This window comes from Equus quagga, chromosome 14 (assembly GCF_021613505.1).
Source record: "Equus quagga isolate Etosha38 chromosome 14, UCLA_HA_Equagga_1.0, whole genome shotgun sequence".
In the NCBI taxonomy this organism is placed as follows: domain Eukaryota; kingdom Metazoa; phylum Chordata; class Mammalia; order Perissodactyla; family Equidae; genus Equus; species Equus quagga.
Genome location: NC_060280.1, coordinates 11,664,743 through 11,686,973, shown reverse-complemented (window position 1 = coordinate 11,686,973; position 22,231 = coordinate 11,664,743). Strand labels below are relative to the sequence as shown.

The window sequence follows — 22,231 nt, the reverse complement described above, 5'->3', positions numbered from 1 at the left end:
ATGAAGACAGCCCAGTTCCCAGGACTCGGGGAATAGAACATCATACCTTTCCAAACCACCCATTTTCCCCTGTACCCAACACCAGCTGAGCAAGAAGCCCAACAATGATTGTTGTCTTATGGATGCTTCTCATTGCAGGAACAATGTGGAAGGGATTTAAGTATCCCCCAGGAGGGGTAAGTGTGCCTTTAACTTTGTTCTCTATTCCTACTGTGAAATGTATTCCTCCAGATAGATGAACTAAGCATCAAAATCCAACTCTAGTAACTCTAGAAACAAATATTCTTTTCTTTATTAAAAAAGTCATTGTAGTTTCCCTACTTCTATCATTATTCACTATCTACTTAGAGTTAGGAGAGTTCCCTCTGTCTTTCATGTGATCTTTTATCCATATTTTCCTAAGAGTCTTTGCTCTTTTTTAAGTTCTTCAGTTTCTTTCAGATAAACTGGAGGTATAGAGGTAAAGATATCTCAGGCCCAGAGTCAAAGCTGTCTGACATGGGTGACCTAGTCTTGTGCTCGTGGGACATTTTGTATGCTCAGCTTTCAATACTATTTCCTAAATCAGCCCGCACCACCAACCCTCACTGACTCTCCCTCATCAAGTAAACACTGGTCTGTGAAACGGGCCTGGTGGGAGATGTCTCTTTCCTTTCTGCTCCTGTTAGACTTTGGATATTTGTCCTTTCTCTGCCTCTTGTCAGCTCCCACACTGCTGAGCCCCTCTGGCAACTGGGATCGGAGGCATTAGGTGAGATGGAATTGGACACAGCTGCCCCTGCCTGCTCTTGGCAAGGAGGGCAGTTACCTCATCCCCACACCCTAGCGAACACCTGACATACTTTTTCCCCCCTAGACTCCAGTGGAAATAAGCAAAGATGATCCTGGGGAAGTGATGCAGCTCTGAAGCTCACCTGACCAGCTGTACAGTGCCTGTTATTGGCTTCACATAAAGTAATTGCACATTATTTTGTCACATTTTATGTAAAAAGTTACTGCACTTTTTAAGATGAATGAAGACATGGTATTCTCTTAGCTCAAGATAGGGAGCTGGTGGGTGGGGAGGTGGTCAGGGCGGGTGGGAGTGATCGGGTCCCCTGTTTTAACTCTCTAAGACTGGCATTAAGACTAAGATACCTAGTTCAATTTGTCCCCTATCCTGTATTCTGAAGGATAGAAATTCTCTAGAGCTCTTTAGACTGATTTCCCGAGTAATGCCTTTCTCCTGGATCCAGGGGTGAAAAAATATTACAGAAAGGGATAGAGATCGCAGCAACTTTAAGCCTATTCTTTGGGGATATTTCTCTGTGGCCTTTTCTTAGCTATTATGAAAAACCCAAAGCTTGCACTGTGTGAAGAAAGGACTTCATTTTAATATTGGGTGCTAAATACTAAATTATACATTACTTTCATCCTTACAATAATCCTCTGAGCTGTGCGCTAGCCTCATTTTACAAAATGTCAAGAATGAAGTTGAGGAGCTTAAGAATCTTACCACCAGACACAGCTCTGGGTTGCAGAGTCAAGATTAAGATCCGGGTCTTCTCCTTGGCATGCTTTTACGTGCCAAGGAAAAGAGCCAAACGAGAGACTGGGATATCCAAGATCTTGGCTGCCTCTTGCCTCAAACGTCTCCCTCACCTGAATAGCTAAGAAGATGCCAGATGAGTCTTGTAGCAGTGACTGCTGCTGACACAGGCAGCATGTGGAGAACCAGAAGCTAACTGCTCAGCTTCAATGTGATGCAGTTCGAGTGTGTGAGACCAAGGATGCGAACCTAAGTATAAGACCCAAGCAATTAATCTGGCTGTGTGAGCCCTAGGATATTCCTAATAAACCCTCTAAAGGTGGTTTGGAACTTTCTGACCTGGGGTCGGGGTGGGGGGGGATCGACCTAACAGGAGCCAAGACCTTTAAAATAAACAGTATGGAACTGTTCCCATTCTGTAGCTGCTTGGGGATGACTGATAATTCTGTTGTTCAGAAGTGCACCCTTCCAGCCAAGTAGCTCTTTTGGTTATGTAGACAGCATTTGTTGATGACTATTTGGTACATGTTTGCTAAGCTATTTGTAAGTGGCTCCATGCACTAAATGGATTACCCTTATTTATTTTTTTATTTTTATTTTTTTTTAAAGATTTTATTTTTCCCTTTTTCTCCCCAAAGCCCCCAGGTACATAGTTGTATATTCTTCGTTGTGGGTCCTTCTAGTTGTGGCATGTGGGACGCTGCCTCAGCGTGGTTTGATGAGCAGTGCCATGTCTGCGCCCAGGATTCGAACCAACGAAACACTGGGCCGCCTGCGGCGGAGCGCGCCAACTTAACCACTCGGCCACGGGGCCAGCCCCGGATTACCCTTTTTATTTTTTATGAAAAGAAAATTCAAAATCCACAAGCAAAACTTCGTAATTTCTGAATCTAGGATACTAGCATCTCTTAGAATACTACTTATATGGCCTAGACTCAACACATCCCATTAAGTGCCTCCATTCTCTGGCTGCAGGGCTGTGCCCACTTGCCTCATAGCTTCTCAGCCATTTCAGGCTCTTTTTATGATAGGGGACCAGAACCTGCTCATTTTCTTGACAAGGGGAACTATATACCGAGTATACCTGCAAACAGTCTCCTAACTTGGGTGCCTGACAGCAGAACAGCTCTCTAAGCTGGTGGTAGGGGAGAGGAAAGGTTTGAGTGGTAGGGGCTGAGCAGACATGACTGTGTGAAGGAGAACGAACAGAGGGGTTTGTGTAAGGAGGCAAAGCCCGTCTCCAAAGTCTGCTGAGTCTCCTGGGGTTTCTAGCTGGAAAAATGTTCAGGATGATGAAGCAAGGAATATCTGAGTTTTGGTAAATAAATGCAAACCAGTGAAAATATCAATAAAATATTTTTAATGCCTACAATTTCTTTTATACATAAATTGCAAAACTTTCACCTGTGTATGCAAAAGTAGATTCTCTTGCAGGTCAAACAGCACCAGAAAACAAGCTAAACTATGGAAATTTTTTTAAACTTGATTTGTCCATTATGTAAAAGACATGATGGATTTAATAACTCCAAAGAAATCTATATCCCACTCTTAATCATACACTAAACACCTGAATATTTATTTCATCACATCCACTCACAAAATAAATAGTAGTCTAATATATTCAGCACATTGAAAATAAACCAACCAGTCTCTCTTCATATATTTATTCTCTTTCCAAACATGTTTTGGTCTCCTGCTATATCTCAGAAATGTACTTATAGCTGCTTTTAAGTTACAAAATACAAAACAGTAATTTATTTCTTGGAGAAAATCTTGGGGATTACATTAAAAAAATGAAATTTTGAGTTCCCACAGACTTTCTTTTTTGTTAACAGTCTTTGAAACTTCTCATGGCACACATGTAAGGCTGCCTGTGACATGTGGTACCCTGGCCTCCAAATGGACATAATTGCATTTATAGTTTAGAGAAAATATAAAGTTCTGAAAGTAGCCTTGAAAGAAAGTGCCCTTTGCTTTGACATAGAAACATCAAAAGCAAGCAGGACTGTGCAATCAGAGCCGTATGAGTTTTATGAAAACTACTTTCCTTTCACATCACCTGTTGGAGAATGCCACACCCATTGATCATGTAACATTATTACAATCGTGAAATAACATCACTACATTCGTGAATTAACATTACCCAATAAAAGGCACATCTTATTAAATATTGAATTAATAAAATCTGAAAATCAAACAGTAGAGGATACATTAAAAATCAAGCAATTTGTAAACCTTGGCAAAATAACAGCCTATTCCAGTTTCTTCAAAGATTTGTGAGCTTCTTGTAAGAGTGGTCAGGAATTGCAGAACAAAATGGAAGACACGATTTGGAAACAAGGCCAAGATTAACAGACTTACTCAGAACTTTTGTTTTTAATGAGCTACAGAAGTGCCCTTCTATAATGCTGATGAAGAATACTAAAATAAACACTTGTACTTTACAAGAAATGCACTCAGAAGTGACGGACAAATAGGGACTCTTCTACCAAGCTCTGAAACTTGTATCTAGCACACTGGTGCCTTTCTGTACAAATAACTGCACAACATCAGAGTAAAGTGCTAGTAAACTTTAAGCCACCAGAACTCTTTCAGCCATGACAAGCACTTGATTGTAATTACAGACTTCAAAGAGTCTGAATATTGAAAGAAATATATCCAAGAAAACAACTTTTGAAAAAAAAAAAAAAATAAGTGACAGCAAAGGAAATAACATTCCAAACCTGTTTTACTACATGGAACATCACACTCCCGTTAGTTTCACTGAGGGTATTTGAGCTGGGTGAGAGGCAGTCAATAGCGTTTTCTGCCACCAGTAACAGTTCTATGTGGAGCATTAGGAAGGGTGTTATTCCTAGTGATGAAGACACATTTCATAGGATTCAACTTCAAAATTAAATCCTTGCACTTTCAAAGTTTGAAATTCAATTCAAAATCAGTCCGAGTCTTAAGGGACTGGGTCATATGGTTGTCCCATTAAGGGAGGTGAACATTGGTAACCTGTAATACCCAAACCTGAAGAATAAAGGAAGCTTTATGGATAAAAAGGAATACACAAAACAACTTTTGGACCTGTTGAAGAGTAAGGATTCTCTGTAGGACAACCTCTCCAACTTCCTAATCCCCCCTGTCCAATGGCTTCAGATAGCCAATGCTCATTACAAGCTTATGTCCCACTGTCCCGATCCCTCCACATTTAGAATCAAAGACAAATGCTCTCTGGCATCATCATATCTCATTTTCTGTTGATTTTCCTTGAGACTTGGTTTCTCTCCAGCCAGAACACAGTTCAGCCTGATTGGAATTGCCTGGACTTGAGGCTTAAGAGCTATCAAGTCTATAGATATGACTTGAAGGTGAAAATGAAGAAAGTTCCACAGCCCAGTAGAACACCAGTAGTAGGGAACATCGTTTTCTACCTGGGAAAACATCTCTTCACAGTGCATAGTTTGAAATAAAAGTGCAACATGGGCAAAGAGAGAAGGTGGTGCTCTTGAGACACGTGAATTTAGTTTTTGGTTTTTGCCATTAATTGCTAAGGAATTGAAGATAAAAATGCAGCCGTTAACATCAAGAGGTACAAGGGCACCTTGGATTCCAAAATATCTTTTCCTGGGGGAGGGGCATGGAGAAGAGGGAGCCTCACATGTTACCTCCTCATGTTTTAAAGTATTCCTCTTCCAAGTCTAATGTTTGAATAAAATATTTTTTCTTCAATATAAAAATGAATTTTTAGATAAAAATCAGCACAGTGACCTTGTCTATTTTACATTAAAGCCAACATAACAGTAAATCTAAAAGGAAAACTTGGAAAAGAATATTCTTATACTAAATGACATGTATTTTAACTTGGAAAGATTTTTGTTAATTGCCTAATCACCTAAATTAGTGAATAAGAATGCTCAGCATCCAATCCATGAAAAATGCAGAATACAATATAATTTATTCTACTTTTTACTTCAAAGTCACAGAGATGACATCCATATGATAATTATAAAGTCCACATTTTCAAGTTCTCAATCCAAACATAGATTAGGACAGGTCACTTTATTGCTGGCAACATTCATGGAAGGGCCAGGTTCCTCATAAAAAGACAAAGAAAGTTTGATTGGGAGCCGGGCAGAGCCCTACTCACACATCAGCAGAATTATGTAAGTCAAGAGGCAATCCTTTTTTTTTCCTTTTTAAAGTAGCAAAGGAATAATATAAGATCGGCTGACTGGTGAGCGGCCCCACATTAGAGTGCATAGCTCATCAGGATCAAGGCTGGCACCTGTGGACAGTTAACTTGATAAGAGCACTCACTGGGCATTATATCATCTGCATTACAGATTTCACCCTGGAAAGTATCCGAAAATACTTTATGCTCAAATGACAGCCTGCAAATGACAGTATACATTCCTTCTCCTTGAGTACCCAAGTATAAATCTAAAATGCTAAGGGGGCTTCTTCAGTCTGAAGGCAGCAAGTCCTTGCAGCAGAGTGTCTCCAGAATTTCACAAAAATAAATAAAAGCAGCAGCTAATGCCTCTTCAGCTTCTTGGCCTTACGACGTCTCATTTCTTCTTCTTCACGTCTCATTTCCTCCAAGTCTTCTTGCATACCTAGTCTTAAACTGTTAAAAAAAAAAAAAGGCGGGGGGAGAGGGTGTTTGTCAGTATAAGTGAAATTACCACCTTCTTTAAAAAGCAACAATGAAATTTCTACTGGGAGCTCACAAAGAGTGCTGATGCCCTCAAAATGCCTTAAGGCTTTACCATTGAAAACAGACTAACAGGAATATTTTTACCAGAAGCTACTGCCACTGACTAAAATTATAGTGGAAAAAAGACCTCACATACAACCTCAACACAAAACACCAATATTCCCATTAAAGTAATAAAATATAAATTGTTTGTCTCGACAGTGCTTAAAAATAAAGAACAAGAAACATTTATTCAAAAAATAAAGTAACATTCTATTTTTGTCCCTTCTCAACACTTCAGTTTGATATTTTAACTCATTACAGGAGGGAAGACCAGAGGGAGAAAGAGGTTTTAATGTTCTGGCTTGAGACTGAGGTGAATTATTTCCCCAAATTACTATTATAAACCAAGTAATCACTTGTTACCCCTACCCGAAAAACCATCATTAATTTGCTATCAGGTAGCCAAACAGGAGTCCGAGGGAATTTCACATCACAAATCAGGTCTCTGTGGCCAGCAGTGGACAGGTTAGCAGGACGAGACGTGTCTGATGTGTGAAGGGAATTAAGGATGGGGAAAGGGAAAACAAGCGCACGCTGCACATTTACTGTGTGCCTGCACGGGGGAGGCCCTGCGCCAGGCAACGTGTGCGCACCGTCTGAATCCTCGCAGTACCCAGTGAGTAGAAACAGTATATTCTCATTTTACAGATAAGAAAACTGATTTAGGAAGGCTAAGGAATTTATCTAAAGCCCCCCAGCAAGTCATCACGGCTGGAATTCAGAACTGCATGGCCTGAAGCCCTGCTCCCAGTGGTGCAACGGAAGCAGCAAATAGAAAGGACTCTCAGGCCGCGTCCGCACGAACGTGCGAGGCTCTGCACTTACCTCTTTGCTTCTTCCTTCTGCTGCTCTTTCCAGCTACTCTCCATGTAACGTAAGGCATAATCACTTTCATCTTTGTATCTGATAAGAGGAAATCAAAGTTGTTAAAAAGAACAAAAATTCCATTTTCTAAAGGAACTGCATCCTCCTGTTTTTAAAATCAACATCTTTATACCTAAATCAAACATACACTTAGGATTACTCCTCTTTGCTTGGCAGGGAGTGAAGAGGGCAGAGATGGATAGAGGTGGGTTTCTGAAGTAAAGACAAAATAAATGAGCCCTTATTACTCCCAGAAGGTACCAGTGAAGATGAATGTTCCAATCCAACAGTGCTTACTCAGCTGACTCACTGCAAATTATACGAGTTTATACCAAAATCCTGAAAGCATAAGATACATGAAAAATACTTTGTATATATTAATCTCATTTGAGCTTCATGACCATCATGAGGTAGGGAAGGATTTTAGAACAGAGGAGACTGAAGCAGACAAGTCAATGGCTTGACCAAGAACATATCGCTAGCTAATGACACTAAGATTAGATTTTTAGATCTAATTTTTAATCCAGTTTTTTTTCTTCTACTTAATGTCTTTTAAAAAAAGGCCTTTTCTTCAGATTGCCTTCTAACTTCTCATAGCCATGGCTCGAAGGCGGTAGCCATGTTGACCGTCAGGCACCGTGCTAAGACCCTTCTGTTTCACATATATACTACCTCATGCAATCCTTGCAAATGCCAATCTAAAAATAATTTACTCACGGTTACCCAGTTAGTAAGTGGTGGGACTTCCATTCAGACTCTGATCTCTCCTCTATACCAGTGCTTCTCAAATTTTAATGTGCCTATGAATTGCCTGGGAACCTTATAAAGCCGATTTGGATCCAGTAGATCTGAGGTGAGGCCCAGGAGCCTGCATCTCTAACAAGCTCCCAGGTAACGTCATCCCATACTGCTGCCCAGGGACCACACTTGTGAGTAGCCAAGCTTTTTATACCAAAGAAAAGCAGCTGTCAGATCAGACCAGCTTTCAACATAGCTCTGTGGATGTCTTTCTGATTTCACAGCCAATCTATTTCTACTACACCAAGCTGCTTCACTCTCACTAAATATATATAAGGACAACAGATGAAAAAGGGACATTTTTGGGCCCTCATGCAAGTAACTACACAAATAATTCTGAATTAATTAAGTGCCAAAAGAGTAAATCTAAACAATCATCCAAAGATTCCTAGTTAGGAATTGTATTTGATGCCTCTACTATTAATGTTTATTTTTCCCCAGAGCATCAATTATTCAAAATAAAATGTGTAGGGGCCGGCCTGGTGGCGCAGGGTTAAGTTCGCACGTTCCACTTCGGCGGCCCAGAGTTCCCCAGTTCAGATCCCCCCCGTGCAGACATGGCACAGCTTGGCAAGCCATGCTGTGGCCGGCGTCCCACCTATAAAGTAGAGGAAGATGGGCATGGATGTTAGCTCAGGGCCAGTCTTCCTCAGCAAAAAGAGGAGGATTGGCGGCAGATGTTAGCTCAGAGCTAATCTTCCTCAAAAAATGAATGAATTAAATAAAAAATAAAAAGTGTATATATCCAAATCTTCTTCAGCCTTACTTTTTTCGGTCATAGCCAAAGATTTCTCTAATGTGCTTGGATATTTCTTCCTGAGGTTCTCCTTCATCTTCAATAAAATCTTCCATTTCAGAGTCATATTCATCATCATCTTCCTCCTCTTCATATTCTCGCTGCCTTTTGTAACCACTAGGGAAGGGAGGCCTTTGAGGACCTAAGAATAGAAACACCATTATTTATAAACAGGCATTAAAATTGAAAATATTCCCAGCCAAGTTCTATGTAAGCTGGGATTTGGAGAACTCATTGAGATGGTGACCTCCAAAACCAGAGCTGGCCAGCTGGCCCAGAGCATGCAGTCACTACTACATCATCCCTCCTGCTTCACATTATCCACAAAGAACAGAATTCCTCTTTATCGCAAGGCTTACTGGAAGTGTCTGCTAAATTTTCTAGCTTAGTAGTTCCCATTCTCCTGGATTTAAAAGACTCATAAGGGGCCGGCCCCATGGCTGAGTGGTTAAGTTTGCATGCTCTGCTTCAGTGGCCCGGGGTTTGCCAGTTCAGATGCTGGGCACAGACCTACACACCACTCATCAAGCCATGCTGTGGCGGTGTCCTACATAGAAAAGCTAGAATGACCTATAACTAGGATATACAACTACGTACTGGGGATTTGGGGAGGAAAAAAAAAAAAGAGGAAGATTGGCAATGGATGTTAGTTTAGGGCCAATCTTCCTCACCAAAAAAAGCATACCTTAAAAAAAAAAAAGAAGACTGATAAAATTTCTTTAAAAAATCATTAATAGCTATAGGATCACTAACTTTTATTTTTGCCAAGAAAAGACACCAAAGGTGGTAACCAACCATTTAGTATCACCATAATTTCATTAAATTTTTAAAAGCCCAACAAAGTATGAAAGAGTCTCAGAATCATGGATAACTGTTTAAACTGAGTAAGTCTGACTTTAAGAAAAACTCATTACATTATCCTTACTTTTGTCATTTTGCCAAGACTGATTAAAAAATCTGCAAAAGACAGGCATTGATCAATAGGCCAGCATCTGGGAACAACTGCTTTCTAGTCCTTGATTACAGACACTCCTTTTGTTATTCTGTGTGGCTTGTCTCCTTAGCTCCGAGTTTCTCAACTTCAGCACTACTAACACTTTGGGCAGATAAGTCTTTGCGTGAGGAGGCTGTCTTGACAATGTAGAGTAATAGCAGCATCTCTGGGCTCTGTCTACTGGATGCCAGTAGCATCCTCTGTCCCCAGTTGTGTCAATCAAAAATGGAATCCTGTCTTTCGTTTCTTTTTATATTCTCCATGGTGCCTAACAAATGCTTTAACAAATGCTTATTACCATGAAAAACTATGACCTAGCAGCTAGTAGGTACCACCAATGATCCCATACTTTGGGACAGTAGCTTCCTAAAGGACTAGTAGCTAGGACCTTGATGTTGCCCACTATAAGGAGGAGAATCACAAGGGCAGGCTAAAACAGTTCCTGGCACATCGTGAGTACTGAAATATTTGACGAATAAATAATGCACGAAAAGGCTTGAAGCTGAGAAATACACTCCAATCCCTGAAGACACGTCTCTCTAGTCCTGAAAAGGTAAAGGTGAATTCATTCAATGAACCATACAGAGCATACACACTCACCCTGTCTTACAAATCGCATAGCTAGGTTTATTGTACTGGAAGGCACTACAGAGGTGAACACGGAGGGCCCGAGATAAGTCTCTTTCTAAAGCCTTTCCCAAGCTATGATCACTAAAGGAACTCTCAGGCACAGGAAAGACAAAACATCAGGATTCTGTCAACACAAGAGGACATTAGCACAGAGACGAGTTCACAGAGTCTCTGGTTGTGGGAAACAAAGTATTCTTTCCAATTTCCTGGTGACAAATACATACTCTTAGGGTGACAGGCAATTTTACCTTGGGCAGATCTGTAGCCAGCTAAGGAAGGCTTCATTCCATTCATCTGTCCATTGCTGGACCGGCTAATGATATTCTTGGAAGAAATTGTTTCTGAGACAACAGTGCACTTGGGCTTCAGGGGGGGACCTGAGCTACTAACTGTTCGCCCAGGTCCCAAGCTGCTCACTGGTCTTCCAGGCCCTGAACTACTGAAAGTCCGTCCAGCTGGAACCGAGCCACTTACTGATCGCCCAGGGCCACTCACTGACCGCCCAAGGGGGCCTGAGCCGCTCATTGGTCGTTGAAGGTCACGTGGACTGCTCACAGGCCGCCCAGGGCCACCAGAGCTGCCCACAGGTCTCCCAGAACCACCCGAGCCACTCATGGGTCGCCCAGGACCACTTGAGCTGCTTACAGGTCGTCCAGGGCCACGTGTACCACTGACTATCCGTCCAGAGGGATGCAAGTCACTGGCTGGCTTCTTGGTCCCACTGACTGATCGCTCAGGTCCTAAGCTGGAGCTGCCATTCTGGCGCCTGGGCAGGGGGCCAGAACTAAGTGTGGGCCGGGCAGTTCCTGCACTGGGCCGCCCAGGGGCTGAGCTGGAGCTGCTGCCTGGCTGCCTGACACCTGGACTCTTAGCCTTATTGTGTGGGGTGACCGTGGGCCCAGGCCTGGAATGGCTAGGATAGGGAGGAGATTTTTTGGCTTTGTGCTCAGTAGCAGATTTCTGAGTCCCTTTAGCAGGAGTCTTTGGGACATGTGGTGAAGAGGTGCTTGAGTGGGTCTTTCCAGCCCCATTGAAGACAGGTCTGTCATGGCCCTCACGAAGCGAGGGTTGGGAGCATTTGCCAGATCCTGCTTTGGTCCTCTCTCCTGGCATGGATTTGGATGAAGACAAACCTAAGTGTTTGTCATTCCCTATGCTGGGTCTGGATTTCTTCTCAGCATGAGGAAGGGGAGTACCCTTGGAAGAAGGATGCTTGTCCCCAGAAACCTTGCTAAGTTTTGTGCCCACACTGTCTTTCTGAGAGGGTGCCTTTTTGATTGGAGGTAGTCTCGCATCTGTCTCAGGCCTCTTTTTCCTATGCTTTCGTTCAAGAAATTCTCGCTCCCTAAGTTCCTCTGCAGTCATAGGCCGTTCTTCTGTTTTCTTCACTACCTTAATCTCCACTGGTTCATGCTGCTTTTTCTCAGCCAGCCTCAGCAGATCAGTGAAGTTCATGAGTGGTGGGGCACTTTTAACGGGGACCTTTGGTTTGCTTTCAACTTTGGGAGGTTCTTGCTCTTCCTCATACTCTGACTCTGCTTGATTATATTCTAAGTATTCATCCTCTTCTTCCATCTCGTACTCTTGGTCTGTTCCCTGGCTAGTGTGGCTTTCCACCACCTGCCTCTTCTTTGACTTTTCCTCAACAGGAATTCCATTGTAGCCATGGAAATTATCCTTTGTCCTCTTGGCCATAGCTCTTGCTTTCTTGTCATGTTTTAGCTCAATTCGCTTTTTCACTAGTTCTTCTTTTCTCTTTTTTTCTTCTAAGGCTAAAAGGGAGCAAACAGGAACATATTATTTCAGGTCTCAACAGTATGTTCATCTGAAGTTAGCACATGGCCCAAACACGAGCAACATTCAAGTTACAGTTTAAAGACATCTAGGAATCAAATGAGGAAGTCATTCGAGCAAGTATCAATTGAGTCATCTTTACATAATGAGTGGGCCACATATGGGTTTTTCTATATGACTAAGCAAGTGAGAGACTTGGCTTTTAGCTTTAAATATAGAAAATAGTTCATACCAAATAAATATACCAAGTTGAAGGGACCATTAGTACCCACTTAGCAACTGTTATTATGAATCAGTGAATACTTAAACTTATTGAATCAGTTTCCTTAACATCTGCATGAAGTAAAACTACTTCTTGAGTTTACTGGTTTTTCAAAATTGTCCCTATTTTAACCTTTTAGATAGCACTCTTAAAAATAATTTTTAGACAATTAAAATACAAAATAGGTAGAAGCAGATTCAGAATGGAGTTCTCATTGGGGACGTGCCATGGCCAATTAGAAGACATGGCCACTATCCCGAAAAAGCTTTTAAGAAAGAATAAAAGATAATATCCATGCAAATGATCACCATAAGAATATGTAAATGGTATAAATACAGTTGACTAAGACACATATACAACAAATCCATTAGCCTGTTATGTTATTACAAACATCCACTGGTTAAGTATGAGCTAGTTGTGAAGGTGGCAGACTTTAAAATTGAGAACAAGGCTACGGATACATACCTTTTCGTCTGACCTCCTCTTGTTTTCTTCTGAGAAAAGCCTGTACGGCTGCTGACTGGACACCCTTAACTTTTGGGTCTTTTTTGGGAGGCCCCACGGCCAAACTATATCTTTTCTAAAAATAAAAACATAAAACTTATAAGCAATTCAACTTTAAAAATACATCGTCTATTAGGTGTAAGGCACTGTGCCAAGCAATAGAGAGATTTAAATGCTGACTGAAAACCTATTCTGAATAATTGCAAGATCATACAACCCACATTAAAGCTTAGCCATAAAATTTCAGGCTAAATATGATTATGAAGGACTCTTTTTAGGTGGAGAGTTGCTTTGTAACATCCCAAATAATGCATAAATCAACAATTTAGAGAAATACTATTTGCAGACTATTTTCCCAAAAAGGTACCTGGATAGGGGGACTAAAAAAATCACCACTTAGAACAGATCGAGTGTTTTAAAATTCTGATTTAAAAAATTAGCCTTCTTCAAAATTTTCAAGCAAGCAGAAAAAACTACTACTGACCAGTGATTTCTCTGATTACCCTACTCTAGATGATCTTCTAGTAGGGACTCATAGCTTCATAGGTTATTTTGCTTACAACACAAAACACTGAGATTTTACTTTGACGGTAAGCAAAGGCTGGTGGCAAATCAGAGTTAAAAAGTATTTCAAAGAAATCTAAGCAGCAAGAAGAGACGAATTCTCTGTAACCTTGAGCTGTAGCTCTTATGTTTATTAAATAGTAATTTGCCACACAAACTCTTTTAGACAGGTTTCCATATCACCCAAAGAGTGCTAACATTATTCTGGCACAGATGGTATTTCTCTGGGTTTCACTTTTTTGTGTAACTGAATTGGGAAATGACTAAAACTAGAATACTGTTAATTTGAACTATGAAAGGAAAAATATTTCCATTTTGTAAGTATCTATTTTTATGGAAGTATGATAACAGAGCTAATAACTCAGACCAGGATGATTCATCTCTAGGACCATCCCACATTAAATTATGGGCTAGGAAATAGGGTTTTTAAAGTGCTCTCCCTCTTTCATCTTGTTAGGTGGATGACATTCTTATCCACTGAACCTGTTGCTGTACTAGTTAAAAAAGAAATACTCACTTCTGAGAACAAATTGAGCTATTCAGGAAGCAAAGAAATGACTCCCAAAATGTGCACGAAATTCCTGGAGGAAAGCCAAAGGATCCATGCTTACTCTGAGGTTGCCAAATACACGGCATCTTGAAACAGGCTGGACGTTTCAGCTAAGTTAGGCTACCAGTGAGGCAGCTGGCCAAGGAAGCAGGCCCTAATCCAACCTGCGAATCCTGCGTGACAGCAATGCTGAGACCTGACACATCCCAGACAGAGAAATCCCAAGACAGAGCATCCAGGCTCCCTGCCCAGTCACCCTGGCTGGGTCACAATGAGAACCTTTAATAAGTCCACATCTCTGTAAATTTAGTTGTAGACAATTTCCATAGTGGATTGGGGCCCAACATTTAAAGGAGAAAAGGAGAGGGAAAGGGAGAGTGAGGAGAGAGACTTGCTTACCTAACCAGATGTATAAAATTGCCCTGGTTTACAAGAGCCTCAGACAAAGGCCTTATCCACAAGAAGCCCAGATTCTCATAAAGGAATAGCCACCAAGAATATGATTCAAGTTGCAAAGGACATATACAGACTCCTTAGCAGAGGCACACACTCCCTCCACCCCATCACGCACACTTCTAAGAGGAGGAGGCGTGGATTTTTTTTGTTGCCAAGATTTAGGATTTTCCTGCCAACTATATAGCCCATAGATCCACCTGCCAAATCAAAGCTTATACAGGATTTCCCCCAGAAAAATGCCAATATACACATTAGTGTTAATTATTTAAAATAGAATTGGTTTGTTAACTAGATATTACAGCAATGAGCACTTCTTAACTTGATTTCAGGACAGACATCTTTCTTCCTAACCTGGGATTTCAAGCCATAGGTAATGGGATGTGACTAGTAGAAAAACTACTGTCAACTGAATATGGACACCCAAAGGGAAAACAACAGTGTCAATGGGGCACAGTTTAACAGAGTGTTTACTAAGCTTCAGTCTTTCACATACCTACTTCATGATTTTTGCCCTTTTAGTAAATCACCGGTATTATTATTTACTAATTTTAAGAAAATACATAGACCTCACACCATGACTTATTACAGCTTTACCTCAAGGAATGATATCAATGAAATGACTGGCTTGAAAGGCTAGTTATATTTTTCCAAATCATATCAAAATATATAACTTTTTTAAAAATATATAACTATTAGAATAAAAATATTTGTGTATCACCTAAACTCTTGGTAGAGCCAGAGGTATATGTACCGCATTTTAGGAAACAGCAACTAAGGAACATAAACACAGGAAAGGCAGAACACGAGGAAGAAACAAGGGATGGGATTCTGAGATTCACTCAGAAGAGAACTGTAAAGATTACTTTTAGCTTTTTTCAAAGTATACGCCTATTTCCATCAATTTGCATGCCAATTTCAAATTCAGCTTTTTTTTAAAGATTTTATTTTTTTCCTTTTTTCTCCCCAAAACCCCCCAAGACATAGTTGTATATTCTTCGTTATAGGTCCTTCTAGTTGTGGCATGTGGGACGCTGCCTCAGCGTGGTTTGATGAGCAGTGCCGTGTCCGCACCCAGGATTCGAACCAATGAAACACTGGGCCACCTGCAGCGAGTGCGTGAACTTAACCACTCGGCCATAGGGCCAGCCCCATCAAATTCAGCTTTTTTTTTTTTTTTTTTTTAACACTTCTAATCCTTAAGGATACTTATTAAGCTGGCCTCACATTTACCCCAACAATTTTGCAGTCCTTTTGTCCTGTCCCTATGATGCAGAAGCAATTCAATAAATCTATAAAATGCCTTATTTCATGGGTCTGCTAGGAAATATTTTAAGTAGAGCAAGGTCCTACTTGATGAAGCTTAATCTTATTTACTGAATGAGCTGAGTCATAATTAATGGTTTCTTACATCCTCTGTAGCTTGAAAATGCACTCAAAAGCAGCTATCAGGAGAATACTAAAATATTCTCTTAGACAAAGTTTAGGTCAAAACCTAGAAATCTGGGGCAAAAAAAAATAAGGTAAAATCTATAGACTATAGCTAAATAACTATACAGTTAAGTGATTATGCAAAATACATAAGATTTCTCCATTTTGAAAACCCTCACTTTTAATTTTTACTTGACTCTAATATTAAGTCTGGAAATAAGACACCTTCAAAGGCCAAGAGACTATCTTTTGCTGAATGTTCTGTAAGTTGGTTCCTAACATCCTTGAACTGAGAAATTATAACTATTTCTGTGGCTCAAATAAAATTAAGAAATTAGTTTCTATGACTATTAAATGTTTCAGAAAAGGTATCATTTTAATTATTTTAGAGTTAAAATAGAATATACCTAGAACTCTAAAAATGACAATTTATGTAAGTAAATTTACTTATAATTATGTAAGTAAATTTAAATAGTGGTAATATAATTTTATTCTATTGTCAGTATTGACTTTTCTAATAACTTGAAGTGTATTATTTTGGCTCAAATAAAAACTTTGAAAGAAAAAAACTGAATCATACAATATGTGGCTGTGATGGCCAGTTCTGTGTGTCAACTTGGCTAGGCTATAATATCCAGTTATTTAATCAAACACCAATCCAGGTGTTGTGCAGATGTGGTTAATATCTACAATCAGCTAACTTTAGGTAAAGCAGATGACCCTCTACGATGTGGGCAGGCATCATCAAGCGAAGGCCTAAGAGCAAAAAGAGGTTTCTTGGAGAAATAATTCTACCTCAAGACTACAGCATTAACCCAGCTGAGTTTCCAGACTGCTGGCCTGCCCCACAAATTTCAGATTTGCCAGCCCCCACAATTAAGTGACCCAATTCCGTAAAAGAAATGCTATTGGTTTTGTTTCTCTGGAGAACCCTGACTGATACAGTGGCCTTTTGTGTCTTGCCTCTTTCACTTAGCATCATGTTTTCAAGGTTTGTGTTGTAATGTGTATCAGTACTTCAATCCTTTTCATGGCTGAATAATATTTCATTGTATGGCTATATACCACATTTTGTTTATCTAGTCATCAGTTGCTGGATATTTGGATTGTTTCTACTTTTTGGCTATTATGAATAATCCTGCTCTGAACATTTGTGTACAAGTTTTTGTGTGAATATGTGTTTTCATTTCTCTCAGGTATCACTATAGATCTTCCTAACATCGAGCAGCGAGCAGGCTAGACCTTTGAAAAAGGAGTTGCAGTCAAGCCCGCACATCAAAAGATTTGTTGTAACAGAGTATTTTACTAGACACTCCCCAACCCCTAGTAGAGAACCATGTTTAAAAAAAAAAAAAAAGCCTCAGGCTGGGATTACATTATATTCTATATAATAAAGCAGAAGGATTATTTGGCACTTTCTCCTGCATCAGATGGTCACATTTAGCTCTGGCAGCAGCACATAAAGATGCACCCATCAAATCTGAATCTGATTCAAGGCACCAGGCTGCTTCATTGTTTCAGCTTTATGAAAAGCAGCTGGACAAGAGTTTCTTTTATCCTAAGTGTATCCATTTTATTATACTGCAAGTCAATTCAGTCACTCTGTGGGACCCCAATGAATGATCCACAATAGTGAAGCTTCTGCCATTTAAATACAGCATCAGAGATTTTGCCAAGATTTGTAATTCTGAAGCCCAAAGACCTAGAAAACATTAAGACACTTTGAACATATGTGTTCCTTGCATTGAAACTATACTGTCACGGTCTGATTAAGAAAATAAGGAGCTTTCAGTCTGGGAATATGTGTTCACCAAATATGTTATACTGGACTCAAGAGTCAATCCCTTCTTAAAAGCCGTTCTTCACTCAGGAGATAACATATTATTGTAATTGTAGAAAATATAAAATTTCCTGAGCGTTTTACATTAGAGATTTATGATTGGTGAGAATTAGAAGTTAAGAATATTCAAAGAAGGGGCCGGTCCCGTGGCCCAGTGGTTAAGTTCGCGCACTCTGCTTCGGCAGCCCAGGGTTTGCCTGGTTCGGATCCTGGGCGCGGACATGGCACCACTCATCCGGCCGTGTTGAGGCGGCATCCCATGTACTACAACTAGAAGGACCCACAACTAAAATATACAACTATATACTGGGGGGATTGGGGAGAAAAAGCAGAATGAAAAAAAAAGATTGGCAACAGTTGTTAGCTCAGGTGCCAATCTTGAAAAAAAAAAATTAGGGGTGAGCTTCCCCTTCTTAAAAAAAAAAAGAATATTCAAAGAATATATCCTTAACTTTAATAATCACCTCTCGATTTCTAAAATCTTCTCAAAGCATCATACTCAGGGAATGAATGCGGGCCTGGAAAACCAATGGTTTGCATTAGGCTTGCTCAGCTGGGTGGTTAAGTGAGTGAAAAATAAAACAACCAAAAAGCATGCTAGTCAGGATTGCTATGGGGTTAAATGTAAAATTGACTATCACTATGTTTATAAAATACAGCTGATTATAGAATTAACATCAGATAGGTACTTCAGATCCTCTAGTCCAACCCCTCTGTTAGAAATGGCCCCAAAAGGACAACGGTGTATTTATTGGCTGTCACTCACACAGTTTATAGCAGACTCCGAATTAGAATCTAGGTTTCTTGACTTGGGTCCAAAAGTGCTCCCTCTCCAACATGCCTCACTTCTAATTTAATCTCAACACCTTCATCTCCAGATCTAACCGCAATCTTAAATGCCATTCCCTAATTTCCACCTGCCTCTTCGACATCTGACTTTATTGTACACTGAGAAGTGTCATAGAAACACCAACAAGTTACTGCCCCAGGCTGTATTAGGCTGGGGTTGGGAGTAGGGAGCTGGATGGGTTCAGGCTATATACATGACAACATTCCTCACCACCCCATATCCAATACACACTCCTTATTCAACATAGGGTTGTGATTAAGAGCAAGAACTCTGGAGCCAGTCTGCCTGGATTAGATTCTCTGCTCTGCCACTACTAGCCCTGTCACTTATTAGCTGTGTGACTTTGGGCAAGTTTCTTCGTCTCTCCAGGTCTCAGTTTCCTCATCTGTAAAACAACCTTCCTTATATGGTTATTATGGTGATTAAATTACTTAAAATATATAAACTGCTGAGAAAGTGCCTGGCACAGAGTGAGCACTATAAATGTTAACTGTTTTTGTTATTATCATTATTATTCAGAAAGGGATTCTCTAGGTACGGAGGGGGAAGAGAAATAACAGAAGCTCTGTGGGAGCAGTAGTTTCTAAAGGACCCTCTCCCCAAAGCACTGCTTGAGAAGTACTGCTCTAGGCTATAAATCCAAAGCTGCCCCAGGTACTGGAGAGCCATCCTCAGATCCCAGAGTGGGGAGCAATCCAGTTGTAATGCACCATAGATCAAGGGTTACAAAGGGACTGCCTGCAGAAACTTTTTTCTGTTCTTTAAAAGGAAATATAACTACTGTAACAAATGGTAGGCTTCTTTTGAATACATGGAGCTTGGCACCTATCATTTTATATCCAGACTACTTCAGGAACTTACTACCTGGCCCTTGAAGACATCTGAATTTGCCACCTCAATTAAAATCCCTGGGTTCCATTTTCAGTACCTATATTTTCTTATCCTCAAGGGGCTCTAGCCCTCCGAATCCTTATATATCTGGTACCACATGAAGGCTTCCCCTTTACTTTTTGATTTGAGGGTCACACCAGAGCTACAGTATCTTGTCTGGGATGATTTTCTCAGTCTGACTGTGAGAAAGACCATGTAACGTGTCTCATACACTATAAGCCATCAATTACAGCTACTTGAAATCTCCAAGAATCCATATTCTCAGCTCTATTATTCTATCAAAACAAGACAACCAATTTGTTTTTGCTAGAGGAACCCAGGGAGAAAAATCTTAAGTGCAAGCTTACCAAAAATATCTTTTCTCCTTTAAATATAAACAGAGCTAATGACGACTAGTTACACCACTTGATCAGCTGTTATTTTGTATTCAGTTTTCCAGCGGGAAATGATAGCGTGCTTAATATTTCTAGGCATGATGCAATCCTTCCTTTAACTAAAACATTATAAAGATAACTATCTCTCTTTAAAAGAAACAACAGAGAAGAAAAGAAAGATGTCTGACTAGGGAAATGTTCATTGCTTCTCAAGCCAGATACAATAGACACCTCTTAAAAATAAAGCCCTGCAAAGAGTTCAAAGTGGCTGTATGGGTGTTTTACATTTTAGCCTCCTTTGGATTTTAGTCTAATCAACGCTAGTCATTGTATTTCCTTTCTGTAGCAAAGGTCTGACATAGGAACTCTGAAGACTAAAATCTGAATGGTAGCTCTGATAAGATCCAAATAGAAGGTGGGGCAGAAGTTGGCTAAAAAGGAAAAAATGAACCAAGCACTAGAGAGGGATGGAGCTACAGCTGTCAATTCTGCAAAGCCCCTGTGGTTCTCACACGGTCAATCAATCAATAAAAGTCTATGTCAAGCAGGGTGTGTGTGTGTGTGTGTGTGTGGCTTGAAATATTGATTCTTGACTTGAATGGTGGTTTATAAGGATTCTTGCTTTATAATAATCTATTATACTATATGTGTTATACTTCACATATTCCTATTTCCCAAAGGAAATAAGGGGCTGGGAGACACTTCAGCAGTATCAATTAGGCTTTATTTCTTCTAAAAAATATGAATATGGCAAAATGTTAATATGTATTAAATATGGGATGTGGACATATAGATATGTGTTAACATTCTGTATGTTTTACAAATGTCCAAAATTTAAAAATATATATATTTTCTAAGAATGTGTCTCTTTCCCCTTTTTCCCCAAAAATATATATATTTTGTAAGAATGTGTCAACTTAAAAAGAAGAATCCTGGAGAAAGGCTCAGTTTTCCTGGGCCTTATATCCATTGTTTGCACTGATGGTGTGCTCTAAAAGGCTTTACTTTGAGCTGATAAAGAAAATTACTTAGAATAATTAGTTGAATCAAGTTAAAGCAAAATCATGGATTAAATTTAATTTAAATCGTACAGTCTTGCTCTATTCCTCAATAGTCTCTATCGTAACATACTTTCATCTGATGTAAACTAAGGATTATAAGGCTGCTAACCTAATCAAGCTTACTAACTTTTGCGGGGGTGGGCAGGGAAAAGCACGCTTTCATAAAATATACACCTATATTCACCTGTTAAATTTTAAATGACCTCACCAATTTACCGGTTTCCCTTTTTAGTTCCAATCTGATATTCCAATCATAGATAGATCGACAGATAATGTACATATTCTGAAATATAGACATACGCTGCTCTAGGAATATCTGTTTTTCTCCCAGCAGCTATTGGTTTTTAGAATAAGAAATGACTAACTTGGTTCTGATTCTTCCATAGAATATTCCAGGGCACCAAAGCTAGTATTATCTATCTTTGACCTCCACTGAAATTCAGGGAGATCGAGAATGAAAAATGGACCTAATTATGCAAAGAGGTATGGATACCAGATTCAATATTATTTTGTCTAGGAAATTTACAGATGTAGAAAGTAATTCTCTTGCTTAAGGTTTCGAAGGTTTAAGGCCATAACTTCAACCTGCAGCGCTTATGACTCATGGCCTGGGAGAATGATCATTCAGAGTACTTGAGATGGGAGATGAACAATAGATAAATAATAAACTGATGAATACCACTTATTTATCAGTTATTTTACTACGTTCAGATCAATATCTTCAAAAGGGTAAAAGAAGACAAGAAAACCACAGCAGAGGGAAAAAATAGTATTGCAATATACAAAAATCCAAGAAACGCAGAGCACATAGTGAGAGCTCAATAAATTCCAGCTGAATTGACTTTAACAGAGAGCTGTTTGAGTTCTACACCTCAGTGCTCAAACCGCAGGTATCACAATGCAATTTATCGGTTTACAGCTGTGCTGTGGGTACCAACTGAGGATCCAGAAATGATTAGTTTATGCAAAACAGCAACAACGCCGCAAACCAGGCACTCTCCCCCACTTCAGCACTTAAGATTTTAAAAGTCTTGCACCGCTCTGCGAATACTAGCGAACTGGCAAACATTACTGAGTAAATGGGACCTAGATTTTAAACAAAGACAAATCTGAAAAACCACAAGTAAACGGAAGCTGAAAACTAGCTCACCCATTCTGTTGGCCAAGCATTTCGTGGAATCCGCTCAATTTCTCCTCCCAGTACCAAAGGCGATACTCCCCCTTTGGTAGGCGATAATTTAATCAACTCGTTGGCTGAGTGGGTGGGGCCACAAATCAAGAGAACTTGTTCGGGAAACCA

At 40.0% G+C, this 22,231-nt stretch overlaps 1 protein-coding gene across 3 annotated transcripts in view; it reads right to left on the bottom strand.

Annotated features, from left to right (window-relative positions):
- Positions 1–2,875: 2,875 nt before the first annotated feature.
- The window catches only part of SPTY2D1 (SPT2 chromatin protein domain containing 1), a 20,932-nt gene continuing 1,576 nt past the window's right edge, over positions 2,876–22,231 (bottom strand). For 2 of the 3 annotated variants that reach the window (XM_046685806.1, XM_046685804.1), the window contains exons 2-6: positions 12,879–12,993; positions 10,606–12,129; positions 8,704–8,875; positions 7,101–7,178; positions 2,876–6,143 (exon numbers count right to left, since the gene is read on the bottom strand). In XM_046685806.1, coding sequence (XP_046541762.1) covers positions 6,050–6,143; positions 7,101–7,178; positions 8,704–8,875; positions 10,606–12,052 — 1,791 coding nt within the window. In that variant the 5' untranslated portion in view covers positions 12,053–12,129; positions 12,879–12,993 and the 3' untranslated portion in view covers positions 2,876–6,049. Of the gene's footprint in view, positions 6,144–7,100; positions 7,179–8,703; positions 8,876–10,605; positions 12,130–12,878; positions 12,994–13,998; positions 14,063–22,231 lie in introns of all 3 variants that reach the window. The other variant, XM_046685805.1, reaches the window with a different exon arrangement.